Source organism: Hyaena hyaena, unplaced genomic scaffold (genome assembly GCF_003009895.1).
Source record: "Hyaena hyaena isolate Hyena2069 unplaced genomic scaffold, ASM300989v1 scaffold_24, whole genome shotgun sequence".
Classification (NCBI taxonomy): domain Eukaryota; kingdom Metazoa; phylum Chordata; class Mammalia; order Carnivora; family Hyaenidae; genus Hyaena; species Hyaena hyaena.
The window spans coordinates 4,731,269-4,756,627 of NW_024080656.1; the positions used below are offsets into that span (position 1 = coordinate 4,731,269).

The following is a 25,359-nucleotide window of genomic DNA, read 5'->3' on the forward strand; positions in this document are numbered from 1 at the left end:
ATTTACAACCAGTGATAGTAAGTGCGGGATTAATAGCAAAGTTAACGGCAACATGAAAGGTGAAGGACACAGATGTGTATTCATTCAGCAGGTACTCTCGCTAGAAAGTTGCACAAAGGAGGGGGTGCAGGAGGGAGACAACGGGCATGGGATGTAGAATTGAGAACGCACTGTCTTTCGGGATCATATGATGAAATTAATACTGATGATGACGGCAGCAATAGTCGCCAACATCGAAAGCCTACGGTTACAGGCACTGCTCTGCCTTGCATGTAGGAAGTCGTCGTCAGTTTCCTTAGTAACCCAAGGAGGTAGCAACGAGTATCGAGTATCGTCCTCAGTTCCCCAGATGAGGCCCAGAACAGCTAAGTAACTCACCCAAAATCACATAGCTAGTGAGTGAGGTGGCCAAGATTAGATCCAGGGAAGGAAGTCTCTATAGTCTGATGAGGGCCTTGAGATTGTCTCTGTGCTGAGAGCAAAGAGCCCGTGGCAGGGAAGAACTCGAAGATTGAGATGACAGGAGGGACTGTGGACTCTGTCATGTAATCCTCACAGAGCACTCCAAGTTAGCTACTGCGAACTTGACAGTACCATCAGTCAAAAAAGTTAACATTTCCAAAATCTCTAAAATGTAGTAATAATTATGTCTACAGTATACTGGGCACTTACTATATGCCTGGCGCCTTATATGCACTCTGTCATTTAACCCTCACAATAGGCTGGTAAGCGTAGATGTAATTGTCATCCCCGTTCTAGAGATGAGGAAACTGAGGCACAGAGAGCATAAGAAACATGCCTGAGATTCCAAAGCATGGAAGAGATAGCGCTAGGATTATTTCCCACAGCTGCAATCCCATCCACCTGACTCCACCATCCTAGAAATAATTAATTCTGCCTTTTCTTCCTTCCCGGGGGAAATTGTGTAGGTCTGTGGCTGATTCCTACTATTCTGTTGTCGGCAAGCCCAGGTCATAAATGCACAGGTCATAAATCGGACGAGATGAAGTTTCTTATGATACCCTGTGAAGCAATACTTTAAAATCTAGCAGCTGACATGAAATATGATTGCATTTCACATAATTGTGCTTAAATAAATGTGCTGCTCTGCTATAGATGTTGTAGCTCTATCTGAATGTTTCCTGCCTTTGAGGCGTTCCTGTTCCAGCCTGACTTAACATTGGATCGGGTGGCAATGCCCTAGCATAGAGCCGGGCCCATATTCAGTGCTCACTAAACTCAGAAGAGTAGAAGTGGAATCATGTGCCAGCCTGAAGAAGTATGTTCTGTCTACCCGTCTCTCTCCGCCACTAGGACCTGGCTCGTTGGAAGAGTCGTAGAAGGAGCGCCTCTCAGGACTTAATCAAGAAAGAGGAAGAGAGGAAGAAAATGGAGAAGTTGCTGTCTGGAGAGGATGGAACAAGTGAACGAAGGAAAAGCATCAAAACCTACAGAGAAATTGTTCAAGAAAAGTGAGTTCTTTTGTTGTTTTGTAAGTGTGCGATATTATCTTGATGTGCTTTTTCTGAAAATTGTTGGTTATCACAGAGGCTCTGACACCGCTATTCCACACTCCCTGTGCTCCCCTTTCAGCTCGACCTTGGTTCCTACTGAGGTTTCTTTGCAATTCTTGTGACTGTTGACTGTGTTCTTGCTTCCCTCCCCATGCCCCTTCTTTAGAGAGCGGAGAGAGAGGGAGTTGCATGAGGCCTACAAGAACGCACGGTCTCAGGAGGAAGCAGAGGGGATCCTTCAACAGTACATCGAGAGGTTCACCATCAGCGAGGCTGTTCTCGAACGCTTGGAGATGCCAAAAATACTGGAAAGAAGCCATTCAACAGAGCCAAACTTAACCCCCTTCCCGAATGACCCCAACCCCATGAAATACTTACGGCAACAGTCACTGCCTCCACCCAAGTTCACTGCCACTGTGGAAACCACCATCGCTCGCACCAGCGTTCTGGATACCAGCATGTCAGCAGGCAGTGGGTCTCCAAGCAAAACTGTCGCTCCCAAAGCAGTGCCTATGCTGACACCCAAGCCTTACTCCCAGCCCAGAAACTCTCAAGAGGTTCTGAAGACCTTTAAGGTAGGATACATCCCTTAAAGTAGGAGCGAAACCAAACGCCAGGTAAAGAAAGAAAGCATCTTGCCTCAAGAAGATACAATTATTTGTATCAGACAAAAGAAGAATGTACTAACATTGACAATTATAAAGTTTATGCCTCAGGAAATTTGGTTTGCAAATAGTTAGAGGACAGATGTTCCCCCATACTGATAGGCTCCAATGAGATTGATAACTGAGACATCTCCATGAACAAGGTTTATTTTTGAGTTTGATATAAGGGCATAGTCTCTCTACAGTAGTGCCAACAAACTCTTAGTTTAGTAAAACCCTGGGTATCCCAGGATACCCTGGAGCTATAGCAAAATCCTCAAAACAAAGTTTTAATTGCCTTTGGTTTAAATAGAAGCATATGCAGCCACCTCTTCTTTTTAAAGAATATGACATCCTATCCCAAAAAGGTGCTACAATTGAAGAAAAAAAAAAAGAGTAATACAAGGAGTCCATAGGAACATGGGATGTACTTGATTCTCAGATGACATGGGGTTTTAAATTTTTAAGTGGAAGGAAACTAGGTCCTTTCCTACCAACATGAATATGTAGAGTAATGTTCCAGAACCAAAGATCCTATGACAACCAGACATCTTTTCACTTCCTCAAATCCCAGTGTTTTCCCTCACATCACGAGGAAGCACTCATTCTTTGGCTTAAAGCTCTTTGGACTACAAAGAAAAATCTGTTCTCATTGTCCCTGCACACCACATGGGTTCTTAATAGAAGACAGAGGCGGACTTCATCACCAGGGACATGGGCACATGACTGTTAAGAAAGTTTGCTTAGCTAAACTCATTGAGCAATGGGATGTCATGTATCTTTCTATTGAATTTCAGAGGGAACCCGACTATATGCTTTCTGACTATTGCTTACATAACTCAGAATGGATCTTAAATATCTGTGCCTTAGCCTTTGCTGGAACAAGAGAAAAGTACCCTGGATGTCTCCTCTGGGTTGAATTGAGATGTGTGTCCCCTGAAGGGCAGGAGCTGTGTTTTTGTCATTCATAGCTTCTTCCTAAGTGCCTGGCACAGGGGCCTGAGAAACAGTAGGCACTCAGCAAGTTCTTATTGAATAGATACATGACTTTTTCTTGAGAAAGAGAGCTAGTCATTTGCAGGCTCACACGTAGAGAACAATGTCCCCATACATGCTCAGTATCCCACCCGAGTACTACACCAGCTCTCCTTTGCCTAGAGCCCGTAACTGTGAACTATCTATGATGTTTCATGAAGGAATGTTTGAAGGAAGGCCCAGAACAGAGGTAGAGAATACATTTATTTAACTTGGTATCCAAGGCATCTGATCAGATAATCTAGATGTCTACTTCCCCTTCTTTATATAAACAGTGCAAGTGATCATTTAAACAGAAGAATTATGATAGATGACTTTATGGCAAGAATTTGGCCCTGAGGAAACCCTGTCTCTCACCATTGTGGCAAAATGGTGTCAAAAGTCTCAGGAAGAGCATTTGTGGAGGAGAGGGGAGAAGACCTTGAGTAGAGATCTTTTTAGAGCTAGGGTTCACTCTTGACCATCAATGAGCCCTTGACTCATCATAGGCACTGATGGCTATTGGCCCCATTCACAGCCCCACCACAGAGTGGGTGAACCCAGTTATGGTCAAAGGTAGTATGTAAATGGAAAGTTGTTACCAGATAATGCCAGGGTAGAAGCTAATGTGTACGTGTGTGTGCGCGCGCGCACGTGTGTGTTCTTGTGCATAGGGCAGTGGGCTGAAGCAGACAGAGAATATAGGCTTAGTTTCCCAGTATAACAGAATTAAGAGTAAAAGAAAATCAAGTGAAATAGTTTAAGGCAGTGTTTCAAAGTGAGAATTATTACCTGTTACCAGTTTATGAAATCAATTTAGCAGCTTAGTATTAGCATTTTTTAATAAAGTAAAATAGAGTTCAAGAAAAAGAAACCAGTCTAGTGCATCACATAAAATAAAGGTAAAAAGTATTTTGCAGGGGCACCTAGGTAGCTCAGTTGGGTAAGTGTTCATCTTCAGCTCAGGTCATGATCTCATGGTTTGTGGGTTCGAGCCCCGCATTGGGCTCTGTGCTGACAGCTCAGAGCCTGGAGCCTGCTTCAGATTCTGTGTCTCCCTCTTTTCTCTGCCCCTCCCCTGCTTGCACTTTGTCTGTCTGTCTGTCTCTCTCTCTCTCAAATATAAATAAACATTTCTTTAAAAAAAGGATTTTGCAAAACTCCTATTTCAGCTATATTTATGTGGGTGTGCTCAGTTACGGTTTAAATTTCTTTCTTATGGATCACTGACAATAAATTCTGTATGCCACGGGCTTAAGATAAATAAACTATAACTAATATCTGGCCTTCCATTAGTCCTCTTGGAAGATTTTAGAAGGCCTAGTGATAATAATGGCTAATATTTATATATGTATATGTATAGTGCCAGATATTGTTCTAAACCCTGTACACATGTTAACCCATAAAATCCTCTCAACAGCACTATCAGGGAGATGCTGTTGTTATAAAGTTTGTAGATGAAAAATGTGAACACAGAGGCTAAGAGACTTGTTAAGGATTCCGTCGCTTTTAAATGGGAGACTCAGGATTGAGTCTTAGGCTGTATGACTACAGCTTCCTCTTATAACCACTGTATACATTGCCCCAGACTTCAAGACAGAGGGATCCAGGTGCCTTTCAATAACCCAGACTAACCACTCTCTCTGGTCCTCCTTCCTTGCTTTTAGCACGTTCCCTACACATGGGTACAAAACAAAAATATTTTAATGTGATAGCCTTTTGTTCTTGAAAAAATTGGGATTGTAAAATTAACTGGAAATAGGGATTCACTGTAATAGAGCATAGTAGCAGGCCCCTTGCCCTTCGTGTTAGCTTCCAAAAATGTACCTATTGCCCCCTTACCACAGGATAACCTATAGAAGGTTCCTGATCTGAGGTGGGGTCTACCTCATTTATATGCTAACCAGAAAAAAAAAAATCAAAACTGTGAAATAGTAATCCGAACTTAAATGAGGAAGTACTGCAACCCAAATATGTGACACGTATTTATACTTAAGATTCTTTATTTTTCTATACTTTAAAATAAGAGAACAGCCCAAGGAAGGTGAATAGGAAATTTAATCCAACGTGAAGTGGCCTGAGAAGATCGATGACCTTTAAAAGAGGTCCTTAGAGGGGTACTTGAGGGGGTCAGTCCGTTAAGCATCTGACTTCAGCTCAGGTCATAATCTCATGGCTCATGAGTTCAAGCCCCACGTCGGGCTCTGTGCTGACAGCTCAGAGCCTGGAGCCTGCTTCAAATTCTGTGTCTCCCTCCCCTGCTCACACTCTCTCTCAGAGAATAAATAAATAAACAAACAAATAATTTTTTTTAATTTTTAAATAAGAGGTCTTTAGAAAGGTCATTTATGGAGCCCTGATTTCCAGAGCCAATGGAAACATATGAGAAACCTTACTTTTTGTTGGATCCTGATTATTAAGAGATAATGTTTTACTGTGACTCTGAATGTGTTCCTTTGTTAGAGTCTTTCATTGGGGAATAGCTTATGTTTTTTGTTCATTGTGTTTCTTATAGGTAGACGGGAAAGTCAGCGTGAATGGAGAAACAGTTCATGGTGATAAGAAGGAGAAGGAAAGAGAGTGCCCCATGGTGGTACTTTCCCCCTCACTAACCAAGTCCCAGATGTTTGAAGGTGTGGCCAGAGTGGATGGGTCCCCAGCAGAGCTCAAACAAGACAATAGCATTGAGATCAACATAAAGAAGCCAAATTCTGTTCCCCAAGACCTGAGAGTAAGTGCAAACATTTTTTTTTTCCTTTTTGGGATAATTCCACTGTGAAAGAATGTCTTTTTAAAAATAAGTATTGGTTTCAGGAGTAGAAGTCAGTGTTGTATGTAAGTCATCACTTACATACAACACCCAGTGCCCATCACAAGTACCCTCTTAATCCCCATCACCCATTTAGCCCATCTCCCCACCAACCACCCCTCCAGCCACCTTCAGTTTGTCCTCTGTATTTAAGAGTCTCATGGTTTGCCTCCCTCTCTGGTTTTATCTTATTTTTCTTTCCATTCTCCTTTGTACATCTGTTGTGTTTCTTAAATTCTATATATGAGTGAAAGCGTATGGTATTTGTCTTTCATTGGCTGGCTGACTTTGCTTAGCATAATACACTCTAGTTCCATCCACGTTGTTGCAAATGGCAAGATTTCATTACTTTTCATGAATATCTATCACATCATCTTTATGCATTCATCAATTGATGGACATTTGGGCTCTTTCCATAGTTTGGCTATTGTTGATAATGCTGTTATAGACATTGGGGTCCATGTATCCCTTTGAATCAGTATTTTTGTATCCTTTGGATAAATACCTAGTAGTGCAATTGCTGGGTCGTAGGATAGTTCTGTTTTTACCTTTTTGAGGAACCTCCATACTGTTTTCCCCAGTGGCTATACCATTCACATCCCCACCAGCAGTGTGCAAACGTTCCCTTTTCTCTACATCCTTGCCAACTCTTATTTATTGTGTTATTGATAGTAGCCAATCTAATAAGAGTGAGGTGATATCTCATTGTGGTCCTGATTTGAATTTCCCTGACGATTAGTGATGTTGAACATCTTTTTATGTACCTGTTGTGCATCTGTATGTCTTCTTTGGAAAAATCTCTATTCAAGTCCTCTGCATGTTTTTTAAGCAGCTTGGGGTTTTTTTTTTTACATTAAGTCATGTAAATTCCTTATATATTTCAGATATTAACCCTATATCAGATGTATGACTTACAAATAACTTCTCCATTTAGTAGGTTGCCTTTTTGTTTTGTTGATGGTTTCCTTCGCTGTGCAAAAGCTTTTTAGTTTGATGTAATTCACCTTTTCAATTTTAGCTTTTGTTACACTAGCCTGAGGAGACTGGTCCAAACAAATAGTGCTAAGATGAATGTCAAAGAACTTACTGTCCATAATTTCTTCTGGGTGTATTACGCTTTTAGGTCTTACATTTAAGCCTTCACTCCATTTTGAATTTACTTTTGTATGTGGTGTAAGATAATGGTCCAGTTTCATTCTGGAATTTGTCTTTTGAAGAACAAAATGTGTTTTCTCAGGGGAGCTGAGAGGCTTTAATTCTTCCCCACGGTGCTCAAGTCTTATGAAGGAGTTTCAAATTGGAATAAACCAAAATAATTTCCTCACCGTGGAAATGTATTTACTGATCTCCAGGAGCAAAGTTTTGTGATCCAGGCCAATGCTGAGTCTCTCAACCTGGAATTTAATTTCAGTTTTCATTTGCATAAATGTTATCATCTCTGAAGAGTTTTTTACCAATTATCATAAGATGAAATAATGAGTTTTGCTATTAACATGGGAACTTTACTGGTAGAGTAAAACATATGCTTTTAAATTAGATGTTTCTATAATTAATTAGGCATTACACTGGTAGAATTGCTTTTCTGGGACAGTTAGTAATTCTGTTCTTATTTGTCTTTTGCCACATTTAATGATAAGCATTTTTAAGTTCCTTTCATAAATACCTTTCCCATGACTCAATTTGACTATTTTATCAGGTAACGGGGCCTATGCACATAGCGTGGAGTACGGCTCTTTCTCATTTACTTTGGAAAAGCAAGTGTTGGTGCTATGCTCATCCCATGGCATTTACCACATAATAGAGGTACACAGGGTTTACCAAGGCCCAGAAGATTAATTATAAACACAAATCCTGAGGGCTCTATCAGGAACATGTCTACTTTCTACCTCTCACCAGTTCTGCCCACCTCCCACCCCCGCCATTTTGTTATTTGAGTTTGGGAGGAACCCTGCTCGTGAATGAATAGATTTTATTCCTGATAGAAGTTAAAGGAATAAATGAAGAGATTAGAAGATGTAATGCCTAAACTCCCTAAACCTACTGTTTAATCTCTCTTGTTCTCATTTTGACACTTTGGAAGGAAAAAAACCTACTTATGGCCTTAAGCAGAGACTCCTACAACAGAAGAAAAGGGAAATGTTTGTTTTTAGAGCAGTAAGCCTCACTTTAAAAATATACCCATTCTTGATAATTGTCATTTTCTTATTTTCACAGTGAGCAGATTATTTTTAAAAAAATAGCCTGTTCTCTTTTAATGACATGTATTTTCCCCTTTAATAGTAGTAGAACTCCCTAAAGACAAAGAGAAGATGGATTGAAATATTTCACATTGATTGCATATCCCCAAAAGTATCTTGTTTTGAGAGAAGCAAAATTAGAAGATCTGAAAGAAATCATGCCATTTCAGAAATTTATAGAGTATAACAAGGAAAACTCCACACACAAGGTGGCTGGGTGGACTTTCTTCCCCGGAACCAGCCTGATCCAGGACAGTCTCAGGATGCAGGCCTAAACTCACAGAAAAGCCTGGGAGTCTCTTCCTTTGTGTATCTTGTGCTTGGAAAAACTGCCTAGTTTTGGAGTCATTTCTACTTCAAGAAGTCCTAGTGATTCTGAACCGGGAGTAGCATTTATTTACCCTGGCTCTGGTGCCTTCGGCTCTTGAACCAACTATGGTGGGGGCTGTTACATTATTTCCTGGGTAGGTAACTACCTGTGTACCTCTGTTAGACTCTAAGCCAAGTTGTTAGCTGTATGACACAAGATGTATGACACATTATTAAAACACTCTTCATGCACGCTTAGAACTCATGACACCAAAAGTTTTCCATTCTGAGTGTTATCCGAAGAGTCATTTTAAAAGAATCTCTTCTCTAATAAACCTACTCCTCATTTTACTTCCTTCTCTGTATTCCAAGAAAAGTATTTATTGACTGTGTTAACAGCCAGCGTATTCCTGTTGAAGTGGTGGGATTAATCGGTCATGACAAAATATGGTGGCCAGCTCCAAACAGGGGCCTGTGCTTCACAGCCTCCCCAGGCTTGATAGCAGCTTGGACTTGATTTGTGTTTCTAATTCATCTGCCCCATTCTATGGGGCTGTCAAAGGAATAGTGTTCGTTTTAAATGGTGTCTTTCTTCCAAAAACTGCATTCCTAACAGATACACTCTTTACAGAGGAGTAGCCTCACCCACCACTAAAATGTCACAGCTCACCAGGGCAAGCTGGAACCGTTCAAAGGGCATAGCAGCAGTGGGCAGGAGTGTTAATTGAGACTGTGGAGGCAGAGCAGCAGCGAAGGGTGATCGCAAGCCTCCAGTGGGAGACAGGCTGGGTTGGAGTATCAGTGTCTCGGGCCAGCATGACCACTTTTCTATGATATTATGTCATCTCTTTGGTTTCTTTCTACCTCACTTTCCTCATTTAAAACTCTTGGGACCATGGCTCTCTCACTTTAGAAATAGATCCCAAATTAAGTGAGGCTTGCTCTTTTTTTTTTTTTTTTTTTTTTTTAATGCTCTGTATCATTGATATCAGCAAACTCCAGGTCATCCTCTGTTGAATCACCTTCAAGGTGATGAGACTGTGGTTTCCTTTGCCAATGGTTGCCTGTTAACCAAGAAGCCTGAATTAAGCACTACTCTCTGCCCCATTTTTGAAGCAGAAAAAGAAACTCAGGAAGTGCCAGTAAGGCCGTTTTCATACAGCAACCAGGAAAGTATATAAAATAATGTTTAATTAAGTGCTAGATAATAGGGTCAGAAGAACAAGTAAAGATTGCAAAGAACAAGTAAGATCATTATAGGTTGGCCTTAGTGGGAAAGGTTTTGCGTGGGATGTGGATTTTGAAACTTGAACTTAAGTGCGGGATTTGCATTGGAATAGAGGAGGCTATTCCTTATGTTGGGAATAGCAGAAGCAAAAGCATGGACAGTGGGGAAGAACCCACGAGAAGATTCCAAGAGGGAGCGGCAGTCACAGGGCTAAGAGGTGATGAAGGTGAACAGGATGCTATATCCTCCAAACAGAGAGATCCTGTCTCCTGTGGCCTTACCTGGTTATCCCTAAGATATTTCCCAGCAGAAACCTAATACTTTTTTTTTTTGCATTTTAAAATATTGGCTTCTGTAAGAAAATCATGTCACGGCACAAATACAGACTCCTGGAATCCAGGACTAGAAAATAATTTGGAAGTCCTTTTCTGATGATGAATTTATTCTGTTTAGTAAGCTACGGATGATGTTTATGTCTCCGTCAAAGCTAGTCCAGTGTTTTCTTGATCCACTGTGAGTTGTATTTGTATTTGAATTTCTTCCTTCCTCATTGGTACCAAAAATGACCCTTTCCTAAAACACCTAGAATCCTCCATGAAGTAGGTCAAAGACCTAACCCCACCTGTGCCTCAGTTTATATTTAAAATAAGGGTCACAATAGTATATGCATCTGATGGTTATTGTGAGAATTCATGTATGTGGAGCAGCGGGTGTAATGCCAGGGTGACTCAGAGACAGAGTGCCCTCAAGTTATTTTTAATATGATTGTATAACAAATGGGAAAAAATTACCATAGATTTTTCAGAAGCCCCAAAAGGTAGTAGGTATAAAGTTTTTGCGGTTAAAGCAAGATCATCAAAGTTACCATCTTGCGCAGGTGTGCATTTCCAACAGATGACATGGATTTCTTGTCATCGTCCAGCTCAGCTTGTCAGCCTTTCCAGCTATAATTCACTAAGAAACATGCAGATGTGAACAGCTTTTTCCAGAAGGTGATCGCCTTTGCAGATGCTCATGTGATTCCTCCATGGCTCTTTTCACTCCTTCTATTATTCCCACTTTCCCAATTCTGGCTTCCCTCTGCCACCTAGATCCCGCTGACCAGCTCCCACTTGCCAGCTCATCCCAGGTGATGCCAGGCAGGCACCCCCTGCTGGCCAGTACCTTCTTACCAGATTGTGTCCTTTCCCCCTCATTGGCCAAGAAGGGCCACACTTCACCAGTAGGTATCCAAACTACTTCATCTGCTTTTCTCAAACTAAGTAATAGGGCAGGTAGGTCTGTTTTCCCAAACTTGAGAATATCAGCTTCCTCTTGAAAATTTAGTACTTTACTAATGTTTTCTGATCCAGGAAAACAGACAATCAGATCTTTCTTGAAACATTTCATTTTGCAGTGAGAGCAGGGGGAAGGCATTTGAGTAGGTGCTGTTTTCCTTGTAACTGAGACCAACTGCAAATTCCTTCTAGATGTCAAATGTCAGCAGAGCTTTTTCTTTAGAAACTGTTTTTCTCCGTCTAGAAGTAATTCTAAGAGTGTTCAATTTAAGGCTCTTTAAACGTCATTAAAGATATTTAGGTACAGAAGCATTAACAGACTTCAAAAAAGCATACATCAGAGGTAATTTTTAAAAAATCAAAGCTGGCCCATCTTACCTGTTGGTTTAAAAAGTTTAAGGCAAAAAGAAAAAGTTTAAGGAATGGAGAGTCTGATTCTTCATGCAGGTCCTCTTTCACCCAGTGTAAACAGATACTCAGAGGTCTAAAAGTGAAAGGAGAAACACATGCATGGCATATGTGGCACCTGGCTCACGGTGCCAAGACATAAATAGACTGCTTTTCCAGGCTCCTGTCCAGATAAGTTATTCAAGACTGAAGCCAGGAAATCACTCAGTCACAGAATAGAAGCTCAGGAAAGGACGCTGGGTTTCACATCTTCCAACCTGTAGAGGTTAAATGATCAGTCCAACTTCTTCTACTTCCTCTGTCCCGGAAACAGGACCACCCAGGCTCTGGGTCTCCACATGGTTCTTGCTCTCATGCTTTGTTTTTCCAGTTCCTTCTCCAGTGTCACTCTCGGGGCCAGTCCACCAATCAGACCCTTGTTAGAATGAGCAGCCAGATGCTAGTTAGATTTTGTGGCTAGACCACGTTCCTCTCAGACCAGGAAACTGCCACCTCCCACCTGCGGCCTCGAGGCCAAGCCTGGCACCAGAGCTAGTTTGGATGGATCGCGTCCTCAGTCCAGGAGAAGCCAACTCCTGGCTTAGGCCTTTGTAGCCCTTCTGTGCTCTCATTTATTCAGGTCCAGGGCTCCGTTCTTATTTATTTGTTTTCACTCCTGAGCAGTGTTACCGGTTGGAGAATTGAAGGCCTCTCTCTGTTCAGCTGTAACCAAAGGAAAGTGTGGGTCAGAAAGTGAATTTTCCAGCAAAGCAATGTTTGTTTCAGGCAAATTTCTGAGTCTATCAGGACTGGTTAAAACTGCCAATTTTGAACTCATTTCCTTTGAAGTAGTGATGTGAGTACAAAAATAACAAACCTTCAGGATGCAATATCCAGACACAAGTTAATTAAACTGTCTTTGGGGATTTCCCTTGATTACATACACAGTTGACTCTTGAACAACATGGTTTCAACCACACCAGTCCACATATATGTGGATTTTTTTTATAAATACAGTATCATGCTATATGTATTTTCCCTTTCTTATGATTTTCTTAGTAACATTTTCTTTTCTCTAGCTTACTTTATTTTAAGAATATAGTATAGGAACACCTGAGTGGCTCAGTCAGTTAAGCATCTAACTTAGCTCAGGTCATGATCTCACAGTTCGTGGGTTTGAGCCCCACATCCTGCTCTATGCTGACAGCTTAGAGCCTGGAGCCTGCTTGGGATTCTGTGTCTCCCTCTCTCTCTCTCTCTGTGCCTCTCCCCTGCTTATTCTCTGTCTCTCATAAAAAAATAAACTTTAAAGAAAAGAATGCAGTATATAATACATATAACATGCAAAATATGTATTAATTTATTTTATGTTATTGCTAAGGCTTCTGGTCATCAATAGGCTATTAGTAGTTAAGTTTTTAAGGAATCAGAAGTCACATGTGAATTTTTGACTGTGTGAAGGGGTCAGCACCCTTAACCCCACCTTTGTTTAAGAGTCAACTGTGGTCTATACATATTGTAGAACACAGAAAGGTATAAAGAAAATAGAAACCACATACTGCTCCAGCCACTCATAAATTGATACTAAGATTATTTTTTAGTTAGTTTTTTTTTTTTAGTTTATTTATTTCTTGGAGGGAGGGAGGGATGGAGAGAGAGAGAGAGAGAGAGAGAGAGAAAACCAGCAGAAAGGGTCAGAGAGAGAGGGAGACACAGAATCCCAAGCAGACTCTCCACTACTGGTGCAGAGCCTGATGCAGGGCTCAAATTCATAAACCTCAAGATCATGACCTGAATCAAAACCAAGAGTCAGGCGCTTAACCAACTAAGCCACCCAGGCACCCCCTAAGATTCTTTTTCAAATGTATATCCTTCTCTTCTATTTCTCAGTGCATATAAAAAAATTTTTAATGGGCTAATGTAATTCAAATTGTGTCATAGCTTGCTTTTTCTCTTAATTTATCCTGAATATTTTGCTAGTTAATAGCCCGATTTGGGTGATTAGCAAGCATTTAAAATAAGCGTGAGAGTATACATTTCATAAATAATGCACAGAATATCTGCTTACCTAACATGGATTACATATCTGCTCTATGCCAGATGCTGTGCTGTTAGCATTCCTGACTTCTCAGAACTGGGGCTGGTGAAAAGCCCCAAGATGGGGTGGTGACTGGGGACATTCTGGTCTCAAGCTGTCCTTGGGAGTGGAGACTTAGCTAAATTGTTTCCTCTCCTGAGAGATTCTAGAGGCTTTCATCTTTTGCAGGACAAATGGATGAGAAATAGAATGGAAAGAATGAGGTAGAATGGATGACAAAGAAAGGGAATGGAAAAGGCAGTTTGAATCATTTCAGCAATAAGCTTGGGGACTCTCCGGTTCTTAGATTGCTTTCTTTACATATTTTTAGATGTTTCTTTAGTTTTGAGAGAGTGTGAGTGGGGGAGGGACAGAAAGAGAGGAAGGAGGAAAGGATCTGAAGTGGGCTCTGACAGCCAAGAGCCTGATAAAGGGCTCAAACTCACAAACCCGTGAGATCATGACCTGAGCTGAAGTTGGACACTTAACCAACTGAGCCACTGAGATACCCCTCTTAGATTGCTTCTTAATGGTCAAAGCCTTTAAATACCTGGCGACAACGTGGAGGCGGGTGTGAGACCAAACCCAGACAATGGAGCACTGAGGTTACCAGCACCGGGTAGGGTTCCCACCTCCCCTGCTTACTAGCAGTGTGACCCTGAGTAAGCCACTTAGCCTCCTGGGCCTCAGTTTCCTCATCTGTATAAAGAGAATCATATTGATACATACCTTTAAAAGCTTGCTCTGAGAATGAAGTGACATAATCCATGTCAAGTGCCCCAACAGTGCTGATACATGGTAAATGCAGCAAGTGTTGAAGGTGGCTACGGTAACTACAAAATGTAACCTTTAAAGCATCTTTTTTTTTTTTTTTTTTTTTTTATTTCTAGGAGAGAGAGACAGCGTGAGCAGGGGAGGGTCAGAGAGAGAGGGAGTCACAGACTCTGAAATAGGCTCCAGGCTCTGAGCTGGCAGTCAGCACAGAGCCCGATGTGGGGCTCGAACCCACGAACCGCGAGATCATGACCTAAGCGAAAGTCGGACGCTTAACTGACTAAGCCACCCAGGTACCCCTAAAGGTACCCCTAAAGCATCATTTTAAGGGAGGATAAATAGGGTCATCTGGGAGCTCAGTATTTGAGTGCTAAGCCATATAGAAATGCATTCAGAAGTGTGAGAATTCTTCAAAATGGAAGTTCTCCATCAGCCATGCATAAGTCAAATCTTACTGGAATGTGATATGCTAGTAAATTAATCATTAATGAAGTAGTGCTTGAGGATTTCTTCTCCTTGGCATTATAAAGTATGTCCAAAGGACTTCATGAATTATTTCCTTGATTCCAAATGGTGTGCTTTCCACTTTTGAATGTCTCTAAATCAGTGTATATCTTACAATCAGTATATCACACTTAACAGAGAGTATATTTCCTTTCTCAGTAGTACCTTAAATAATACAACTTAAAATTGCTAGCATCTGAGATTTAATAAACCACGCCTGTTTCTTTGTTCATTTTTGGAGTGGGGAGGCTTTGGCCTGGTTTTGGTGGTTATTTTTTTTTCTAGTAACTGGAAACACTAGTGTTCTCAAAAGCATTATTCATCAACATTTAAATCTGCAAATTTGACTTCAGGTCTCAGACAGCCTTCTATAATCTAATCAATTTGGGGAGCAACCTAAAATCAGTATTTCTGACAGAATTTTATATATTGCCATATAAGACAAAAATACTATCACATATTAATATTTCTATGTGTGTGGTGTGGGAAGCATGTTAAATTATAAAACCTAACTTACGGTTTTGTAATGCTCGGCTCATTCCTCTTCAAATGCTGCTATCATGTCAAGTCATTCATATAACAATGTAAACACACACAACATGTACATATACATATATAATAATAAAGACTTTGGTTTCCTTAACTATTTCCACTCATTAAGCCTCTTTAAAGGGATTCAACCCAGGCTTGTAAATGTAGTAAAAAGTTACAAAATCCATCAAATAATATAAATATGATGCTTATTTCCTGCCTATGGTGTTAAAACTGTATTTTAATTTAATATTATGTTCTTTCAGAATTGATACATGGTTATCTATCATTAGAAAATACCCATCTAATTATGAGGATTTCAAAATCACCCCATTGTCCAAAAGAAAAAACACATTTTGCCAGTAGACCCTATTGTAAAATCATTTAGAAGCTTGAAAGGCTTGTTGTCTAAAGTTGCTTTGTGTTTTTTTAAACTTAGAAAATTTGCAAACAATTTTTTTACAGTGGTTTTTCTCCCCCATTTTTTTTTTTTGTCATGGTAACATAAAATTTACTACCTTAACCATTTTCATGTGGACACTTCAGTGGTATTAAGTACATTTGTAATGTTGTGTAATCATCACGACCATCCATCTTCAGAACTCTTTTCATCTTGCAAAACCAAAGCTCTGTATCCATTTAACAATAACTTCCCCTGAGACCCCTGCCATCAGGCCCTAGCGACAGCCATTCTCCTTTGTTTTCCCTCCCCTTTGTCACCAGCCTCTGGTGACTACCACTCTACTCTCTGTTGCTACAATGTTGGCTTTTTTTACTTTTATTTTTTAGATTCTACATATAACTGAGATCATTCAATATTTGTCTCTGTCTGGCTTATTTCACTTAGTGTAACATTCTCCAGGTTCATCCAGGTTGCAAATGGCAGGATTTCGTTCCTTCTCGTGGCTCAGTAATATTCCACTGTGTGTGTGTGTGTGTGTGTCTGTGAGTGTGTGTATAGATAGATAGAGATAGATATGTATTTGCATATAAACACAAATTATATATATAAATGATAAGTTTGTATATAATTTAACATATATGGTCACATTTTTCTTTTTGTACCTTGTTATACATAAAAGGTAATATTTACGTATCACATTTTCTTTATCCATTCATCCATTGACATTTAGGTTGTTTCCATATCTTGAGTATTATGAATAATGCTACAATGAACATGTGAGTACAGATCACTCTTTGAGATACCAATTTCATTTTCCTTGGGTATATAACCAGAAGTGAAATTGCTACATCATATGATGATTCCATTTGCAATTCTGGGGGGAGTGAGTCTCCACACTATTTTCCACAATGGCTGTACCAGCTTAACATTCCCACCAACAGTGCAAAATAATTTCTTTTTTTCCATATCCTTGACAACACTTGCTATCTTTTGACTTTTTAATTATAGCCATCCCTAACTGGTGTGAGGTGCTATCTCATTGCAGTTTCGATTTGCCTGATGATTAGTGATGTTGAGCATCTTTTCACATAACTGTTGGCCATTTGTATGTCTTCTCTGGGTTGTCCATTCAGGTCTCTTAGCTATTTTTAATTGGATTATTTACTTTTCTCCACCCCACCCCCACCCCTGCTATGGAGTTGTAAGAATCCCTTATGTGTTTTGGACATTAATTCCTTATTGGATAAATGATTTGCAAATCTTCCCAAGCTATAGATTACCCTTTCATTTTGTTAATTATTTCCTTTGCTGTGGAGATATCTTTTAGTTTGTTGTAGTCCCACGTGTTTATTTTTGCTTTTGTTGCCTGTGCTTTTTGTGTCAAATCCAAAAAATTAATTACCAAGATCAAGGCCCAGGAGCTTTTCCCTGCTTTCTTCTAGGAGTTTTACAGTTTCAAGTCTTACATTTAAATCTTTAATCCAATTACACATTGATTTTTGTGTATGGTGTAAGATAAGAATCAAATTTCATTCTTTTGCATGTAAAGAGTCAGTTTTCCCAGCACCATTTATTGAAGAAATGATTCTTTACCCAGTTTGTGTTCTAAGTGCTGTGCCTTTGTCAAAAATGTGTTGACTATAAAAGCGTGGATTGATTTCTGGGCTCTCTACTCTATCCCATTGATCTATGTGCCTGTTTTTATGCCAGTACTTTTGATTACTGTAGCTTGCTAATATAGTTTGAAATCAGAAAGTATGATGCCTCCAGCTTTGCTCTTCTTGCTCAGGATTGCTTTGGCTATTTGGGGTCTTCTGATATTCCATATGAATTTTAGGGGTTTTTTTTCTGTGAATAATGCCACTGGAATTTTGATAGGGATTCCACTGAATTTGTAGATTGCTTTGAGTAATGTGGACATTTTAACAAAATTAAGTCTTCAAATCCATAAACATAAGCTATCTTTCTATTTATTTCTGTCTTCTTCAATTCTTTCATCAGAGTTTTATAGTTTTTAGTGTACAGATCAATCACCTTGGTTAAATTTATTTCTAAGTATCTTACCCTTTTCGATGGTATTGTAAATGAGATTGTTTTCTTCTTTTTTGGATAGTTGTATATTAATTTTGTATCCTGCAACTTAACTGAATTCATTTATTAGTTTTAACAGATTCTGTGTGTATGTGTGTGTGTGTGTGTAGTCTTTAACTTTTTTATATGTAAGATCATGTGATCTCAACACAGAAATAATTTTACTTCTTCCTTTCCTATCTGGATGCCTTTTATTTCTTTTTCATGCCTAATTGCTCTGGTTAGGGCTTCCAGGACTATGTTGAATAGAAGTGGGGAGAGTACGCATCCTGTCTTGTTGCTGAAGCTGATGCTAGAGGAAAAGCTTGGACCTTTTTACCATGAAGTATGATGTTAGTTGTGAGCTTGTGAAGTATGGCCTTTATTGTGTTAGGTGCATTCTTCTATAACCAATTTGTTGACAGCTTTTAACATAAAAAGATGTTGAATTTTGTCAAATGCTTTTTCTGCATCTATTGAAATGATCACATGATTTTTATCCTCCATTTCATTAATATGGTATATCACATTTTTGACTTTCGTATATTGAACAGTTCTTGCATTCTTTCATAAAGTTTCTTCGTTCTTAAAGAATTCAATAACAATTTTCACCAATATATTAACTTTAAGGGGCTTTCATTTTGGTTAGTGGAAAAGCAAATTTTGATTTCTGGATAAAATATATATACTTATAAGAGACCAATAAACTCATAGCTTTCTGAGAACCTATGAGAATATTTTATAAAGTACTTAACAATGCCTTTTCTGAAGCCAATTTTAATATTTATCTTAAAGACTATTAAAATCTATTATTTTATACATATCTTTAAAATTCTTTAGCCCTTTACAATAAGATACTATTACTAAAAAATACAATAGTCATTAATTTATTCAATTTGTTTTTTGAGGTATATTCAAGCCAGTATTTAATCATCCTTTCATTCACTTAAGCAAGTACCAAAATATCATTGGGAGAAGTTTGGAATCACTCTGGACTCAATTAGCTCCCAAGTAAAGATAACATAAAATTACAGTGATTTTGCTTTCTGATTACAGAAGCGATACATAGTTATTGGAGAACATTTTGGGAAACAGGAAATATATTTATAAAGAAGAAAAAGTCATCCAAATTTAAGCACATTAAAAATAATCACTATTAACATTTTAGTATATTTCCTGACTGTCTTTTTATATACACTTTTATATATGTATTAGCAGGTATATTTGTGTACACATATTGCATATACAAAATCTTACATATGTAAATAGCAGGCATCATACTCAATATGTGTTTTACATTTTTTGACTTAACATTAGATAATAAGTATTTCATATATGATTAACAATTGTTCAATACCCCTTTTAACGACTGCATAATACTTCTTTCTATGGACATACCATAATCCATTCAACCATTCCCCAATTGTTGGACATTTAGGTTGTTCCAAATTTTTTTGATATCATAATGTTGTTATGAAACATAAAACAGATAAAATGAGGGGCACCTGGGTGGCTCAGTCGGTTAAGCATCCGACTTTGGCTCAGGTCATGATCTCACAGTTTGTGAGTTCGAGTCCCGCGTCGGGCTCTGTGCTGACAGCCAGCTCAGAGCCTGGAGCCTGTTTCGGATTCTGTGTCTCCCTCTCTCTCTGACCCTCCCCTGCTCACTCTCTCTCTCTCTCTCTCTCTCTCAGAAATAAGTAAAAACACATTAAAAAAATTTTTTTTTAATGAAGTACTTCTGAAGGAGAGGAACACAAGCTAAAAGTGATTCACTGAAGTACTCCTTAAAAAGATGACCATTACGGTGATGTGCCAAGTGGATTAGACAGCAAGATCCAAATCAGAGAGACCTCTTAGTGGAAGAACAAAGGAGTCAAGGATAAACTCAAGCCCTAACTTATAGGAAGGGCCTTTACTGAAAGGAAGAGATGCATATGAAAACTATGGTTAGAGCCTTAGCAGAACATGGCAAATGATGGGCAGTTGTGAGATATGAATCAGGAAACACTTAAGAGTTTTTTTGTTTGGGGGCACCTGGGTGGCTCAGTCGGTTACACGTCCAACTTCAGCTCAAGTCATGATCTCATGGTCCATGGGTTCAAGCCCCTCGTCAGGCTCTCTGCTGACAGCTCAGAGCCTGGACGCTGCACTGGATTGTGTGTCTCCCTCTCTCTCTGCCCCTCCCCTGCTCATGCTTTGTCTCTCTTTCAAAAATGACTAAATGTCAAAAAACCATTATAAAGAGTTTTTTTGTGTGTGATGCCATAAACAGTTTGGCATTTGGAGGATTTGGAAATAGAAATCGATTTGGAGGAGGGGCTTATTTTAAAGTAACTTTTAACATGTTGAGTGTGAACCATTTACCTTGACACCAACGTGCCAGACTGAAGCTCTGATGGATTCTCAGGGCTGGAGATGAAAGTACTATTAATTTATGGATAGAGAACGTAATGGTGAGTCCATGAGAATAATTGATATATTTGAGGGTGATTCAGCACATGTAATGGAAAATAGTTGAAATTTTTAGAAATGACCCATATTTTGATGAGATGAAAAAAAATAAAAACCAGTCAGAGAAGAGGAAAGAGAATGAAATAAACTGGCTTATAGAGAGTTCTTGAAACCCCAGGAAGAAAAAGAACAGCAGGAGTAAAATCCACAGTGCTAAGAGTTACAGGCATCAGTGCTGAAGACAAGTTATTGAAAGGTTAATTGTAACCTTAAATTTTTTTTTTCCATTGGTGATATGAGCCTAAGCCAACTTTAAAGGCATTTGGGATGGGCGCCTGGGTGGCTCAGTTGATTAAGCGTCCGATTTCGGCTCAGGTCATGATCTCGCAGTTTGTGAGTTCCAGTCCTGTGTTGGGCTCTGTGCTGACAGCTCAGAGCCTGGAGCCTGCTTCAGAGTCTGTGTCTCCCCCTCTATCTGTCCCTCCCATGCTCATGCTCTGTTTCTCTCTGTCTCTCAATAATAAATAAAAATGTTTTAAAAAATTTTTTAAGTAAATAAAAAATAAAGGCATTTGGGAACAAGTAGGTGGTAACTATGATTTTGAAAATTCAGTGATGATGGGGAAGGGAAAGTGAGATGTGCGTCCAAGACAGTAAGAGGAGAGTGCGTGTGGTTGGCATGTGTGACCTCATAATGCATCTCTTCTTCACAGTATATCCCCTTCCTCCCAATCTAGCCTTTCACCGTAAAGCTGCCTAGGAAATGGAAAAGAATGAGTTTGTATAGGCAGTTTACTCATTGGCCTAAAAATTCCTCTTCAAAAATAAATAAAGAAACCTGTTGTCTTTTAGAAGTACCAAGGGATAATTTATTCAAAGGGAAAAACTCTTTTTTTTCAGGCAACCACTGAGGAAACTGAACCCAACAATCAAGAAGATGAGAATGATGGCAAAGAAACACAGAAAGGGAATAGAGAACTTGCCTCACCAGGTTTGTTTCCAAGCAAACTAGTTTTAAAGTAAATCATGATAACTGTTAAGATACAATGAAAATATAGCCAAGAACTCCCACTGATCCAGAGATGTAGGTAGTCAAGGCTCTACAACAGGTATGATTGTGCTGCCACCTAGAGGCTGCCTGAGGAAATCCTGACCCATAGAATTTATCTTGCTATAGAAACCGGAGCCCTGTACATTTTTGCGACTATGGTATTTCTTGTTTTTTTGAAAGTGTATCTCCATCATCAAAAAAATTATGTTTCCCCCAAATTATGCTAATAAATGTCATATTTTAATGTACATAATATCAATAGATAAGATATAAATCAAAACTATTAAAATAGATGCTAAAATGATAAAGCTGGTGAATAGTTTAAAAGAATAAAGTAATGCCACCAATATGGACAGTGAGTATGAATTGAGACCCACTGTTTCCTAAAGTAATGTTTCTCAATATTTTAAACACATTTTTTTGTTTTTGCAAACATAAAACCTTGTCACCCTCTTCCAATACCAAATTATTTTAAAATGGCATTTTATTTTATTTTATTTTATTTTAGTTATTTTATATTATGTTTGAGACAGAGAGGGTACATGCACAAATGGAGAAGGGGCAGAGGGAGAGAGAGAATGAGAGAGAGAGAGAGAGAGGGAGAATCTTAAACAGACTCCATCCTCAGGACAGAGCCCAATGCAAGGCTCAATCTCATGACCATGAAAAATCAAGAGTCAGATGCTTGGCTGACTGGAGCCACCCAGGCACCCCTAAAATGGCATTTTAAAATAAATTAAATACCATTACTACAAATGTTAGCATATGCTTTTTCAAAATAGATTGCACCTCCACATTTTGATACACCCCCTCACACTAGAGTATACCTAATTCTTCCTCATAGATCAGAGAACACTTCATTTTCATTGCATTATATATGCCACACAGTCATTAACACATTTTAATTATGAAAATGTAATGGTTAAAAGGGGCATTGAAATTCAAAAGAAAGAGTCAAGTTGCCACTCAGTCATTTGGATAGAAATTGTCTATACATATTCTCTCATCCAACCATATCCAATCTCATCACCTACCGTAGTATCATGTGTGAACATTTTGTTTCCTATCATGCTATTCATATGGAAACTGTGACTCTTATTAAGAGCTTAAATTTTTCATAGTGGGCTTCTTTGGTGTGCTTTATGTTGCTTGATTTCTTTTTAATGTCTTGAAAAAGGCTAGACAATTCTGGCATTTTAGGCTGTTTATAACTCTCCTCACACAGTAATCTAACGTCTTACGGCCTAGGACCGGATACGTATTTGGTGTACTTCATGGTGATGCAGGGGAAATGGTCCTTTATGTGACGATCTTCTTTTTTATGTTCCTGAATGTAACTCCATCTCAGAGCCGCAGCATTTTACCACAACTGTGACTCGCTCCAGCCCTACTGTGCCCTTTGTGGAGTTTTCCTCCAGCCCCCAACTGAAGAATGACGTGCCAGAAGAAAAAGACCGGGAGAAGCTGGAAAATGAAATGAGCGGAAAGGTGGAGTTGGTGCTGTCACAAAAGGTGAAGTGGACAGTGTCCAAATTAGTGTGACTTCCTCTTGTGGCTGGCTTATGAAGGGAACTTACAGAAGTGGCATTTGTCCATAATGAAGATTTATTTTCTCTCCAAATCTACTCCTTTCTTTAATCTGTCTTTTTCTAAATACAAATATACTATATATGCTTTGTAAAAAAAATAACAAATGCATATAGGAGGATATATACATTACATCACTTGGGCTACTGTAGCAGACAACCGTAGACTGGGTGGCTTGTAAACAACTGACATTTACTTCACACAGTTCTGGAGGCTAGAAGTCCAAGAGTAAGGTGTCTGGTGAGGACCCACTTCCCAGTTCACAAATGACTCTCTTGCAGTGTCCTCATTTGTTTGGTAGCACGAGGGAGCTCTCTTGCGTCTCTTTTATAAGGGCACTAATCAGCTACCAAAGGCACCACCTCTTAATACCACTACCTCGAGGGTTAGGATTTCAACATGTGAATTTTGGGAGGCCACAAACATTCCGTAGCTATGCATTTTTAAACATTTTTATAGTAATGTACATATAAATACATAACAAATCTGTCAAATAATAGATGCAAACGTATAAAAATAATATATAAATTAAAAAATAGAAATAGAGCAAGACAGTCACCAAAACCTACCTCTACTAGTAACAATTGATATATATTGGTATGTATATATTCATTCAACATCTTTTAAGTTTTATTTTAAATAATTTTTAATTATGAAGAATTATATATTTAGAAGAAAAATGTAATGTGCCTACGCTTGCGTATCTACAGCTTACTAAATATTCTCTCCTATTTACCTGTTTTATAGCAATGATACTTCTGACACCTCTGGGCTTGCATAACAAGGAAACTAGAAAATTATTATTCTGATATAATGACAGTTTTTTATTTTTTGAGACAGAGAGATACAGAGTACAGTGGGGGAGGGGCAGAGAGAGAGGGAGATACAGAATCTGAAGCAGGCTATGTGGTCCTTTAGACCATCAGTGTCATGTCTACCCTACTATGGAAAAAATTGTTTTCAGAGGTTCTTAGCTGTGTGTGTTTGTGTGTGTGTGTGTGTGTGTGTGTATGTGTGTGTGTGTGTGTGTGTGCACACGTGCATCTACCAGACCCTTTGGCATCTGGTAAACAGCATTCTCAAAATACACTTGAGATATAAAAGTATATCTCAAAAGATATACTTTTAGAAGTATAAAATATACAAGATTATGACATTTTCCTTGGTATCCAGTGCTATCAAGGATATACACCCCCTAAATTCTGTTCTGTGGACTCCAGGTTAAGAATCTCTCCTAGTTGGTTAGCAAATGGAATAATCATTTTAGAACCCAAAGCTTTTCGTAAACCATATGAATCCCTCCCCTCTCTTTTCTGTACTATGGAGTTAACACTTAGAAAAAAGGAGAAAGGTGATCACTGTGATTGCAACAGCTTTTGCTTTCTGACTTCGCTTGAGGGTGTTACCTTTATAAAACAAAGTGCTCATGCACGTAGGCTGACCTTTTTACATAGTGGTGATTTTGAGCATTTCTGGTGTTAACATTCATTTACAACTGAGCATCACCGAGCCATTTTTCTTGTCAGTCTCAACTATGGAGGAAATAATAAGAGATTAAGATTTGGGGGTTGTCAACTTTGGTAACTTGAAGCCTTAGCTTTTGCTGCATATTTGACCCTGAAGTTCATTTGGACATCTGGTCGACCTCTGTAATGCAGAATGAAGTGATTAACTGTTTTCTTCAGGATTTCATTCGGGTTGAATATATTATTCAGAAAGAAAAATAAAATCTTACCAAGAAGAAATTATAGACATTAGATCATCCTGAGAACCAAATCATAGATCAGCTTATGATGAAACAAGTTCTCTACGGCCTCCCTTGCCCTGATTGCTATCAAATTAGTCTACTGGGAACACAGCCACCAGCCAGAGTGAACCCGAAAAAGTCCTGTAAGCAGCTGAAAGGATATGAACTGATACAAGCCATGCCCTTCCTTCCGATCTTTGCTCAGAGTCTACTGACTCTTATTTTAGACATCAGTTTGGTAATCAGGCGCTTCTTCTGCCAAAGGCCATTCAGATTTGGGAAAAATAAAATTAAATAGCAATAAGAAGAAAAAAATCTATTTCTACAGAGCAAACATAAGAATTTATAAAGCTTAAAGTTTTGGAACTATCTACCATAAGGACAAGTAGTCTAATATGCCTAAAAATCTAATGGCATCATTGCCAGGACACTATTTGATGATTGCTATTTAAAATAATACTTCTTTGTCAATAAGCAAAATATATTGTCTTTAATGCGCTTTACAGAAGTTTGTGGGAGGGTTGTGTAGTGTCTTGAGAATAATGTCCACCAGAAGGTGATATTATTTTAATGCTCAGCACTTACATAGTAAGATTTATTTCATCTTAGATGGAGCATCTCACTTTCTGGGGTTGAAAAATCAGTATTTCTTAGTACCAAGGAGAGGATATGTGGTTGATTGATCAGAAAATAGTACAGAATGATGTATAATCATAAGTAAGATAGAATATTACTTTGGGTT

General features: G+C 38.9%; 1 protein-coding gene across 4 annotated transcripts in view; it reads left to right on the forward strand.

Annotated features, from left to right (window-relative positions):
• Window positions 1–25,359, forward strand: part of LIMCH1 (LIM and calponin homology domains 1) — a 323,010-nt gene that overhangs the window by 264,249 nt on the left and 33,402 nt on the right. For all 4 annotated transcript variants that reach the window (XM_039227025.1, XM_039227028.1, XM_039227026.1 and 1 more), the window contains 5 exons: window positions 1,315–1,472; window positions 1,681–2,089; window positions 5,688–5,903; window positions 21,133–21,223; window positions 22,632–22,795. In XM_039227025.1, coding sequence (XP_039082956.1) covers window positions 1,315–1,472; window positions 1,681–2,089; window positions 5,688–5,903; window positions 21,133–21,223; window positions 22,632–22,795 — 1,038 coding nt within the window. The remainder of the gene's footprint in view (window positions 1–1,314; window positions 1,473–1,680; window positions 2,090–5,687; window positions 5,904–21,132; window positions 21,224–22,631; window positions 22,796–25,359) is intronic.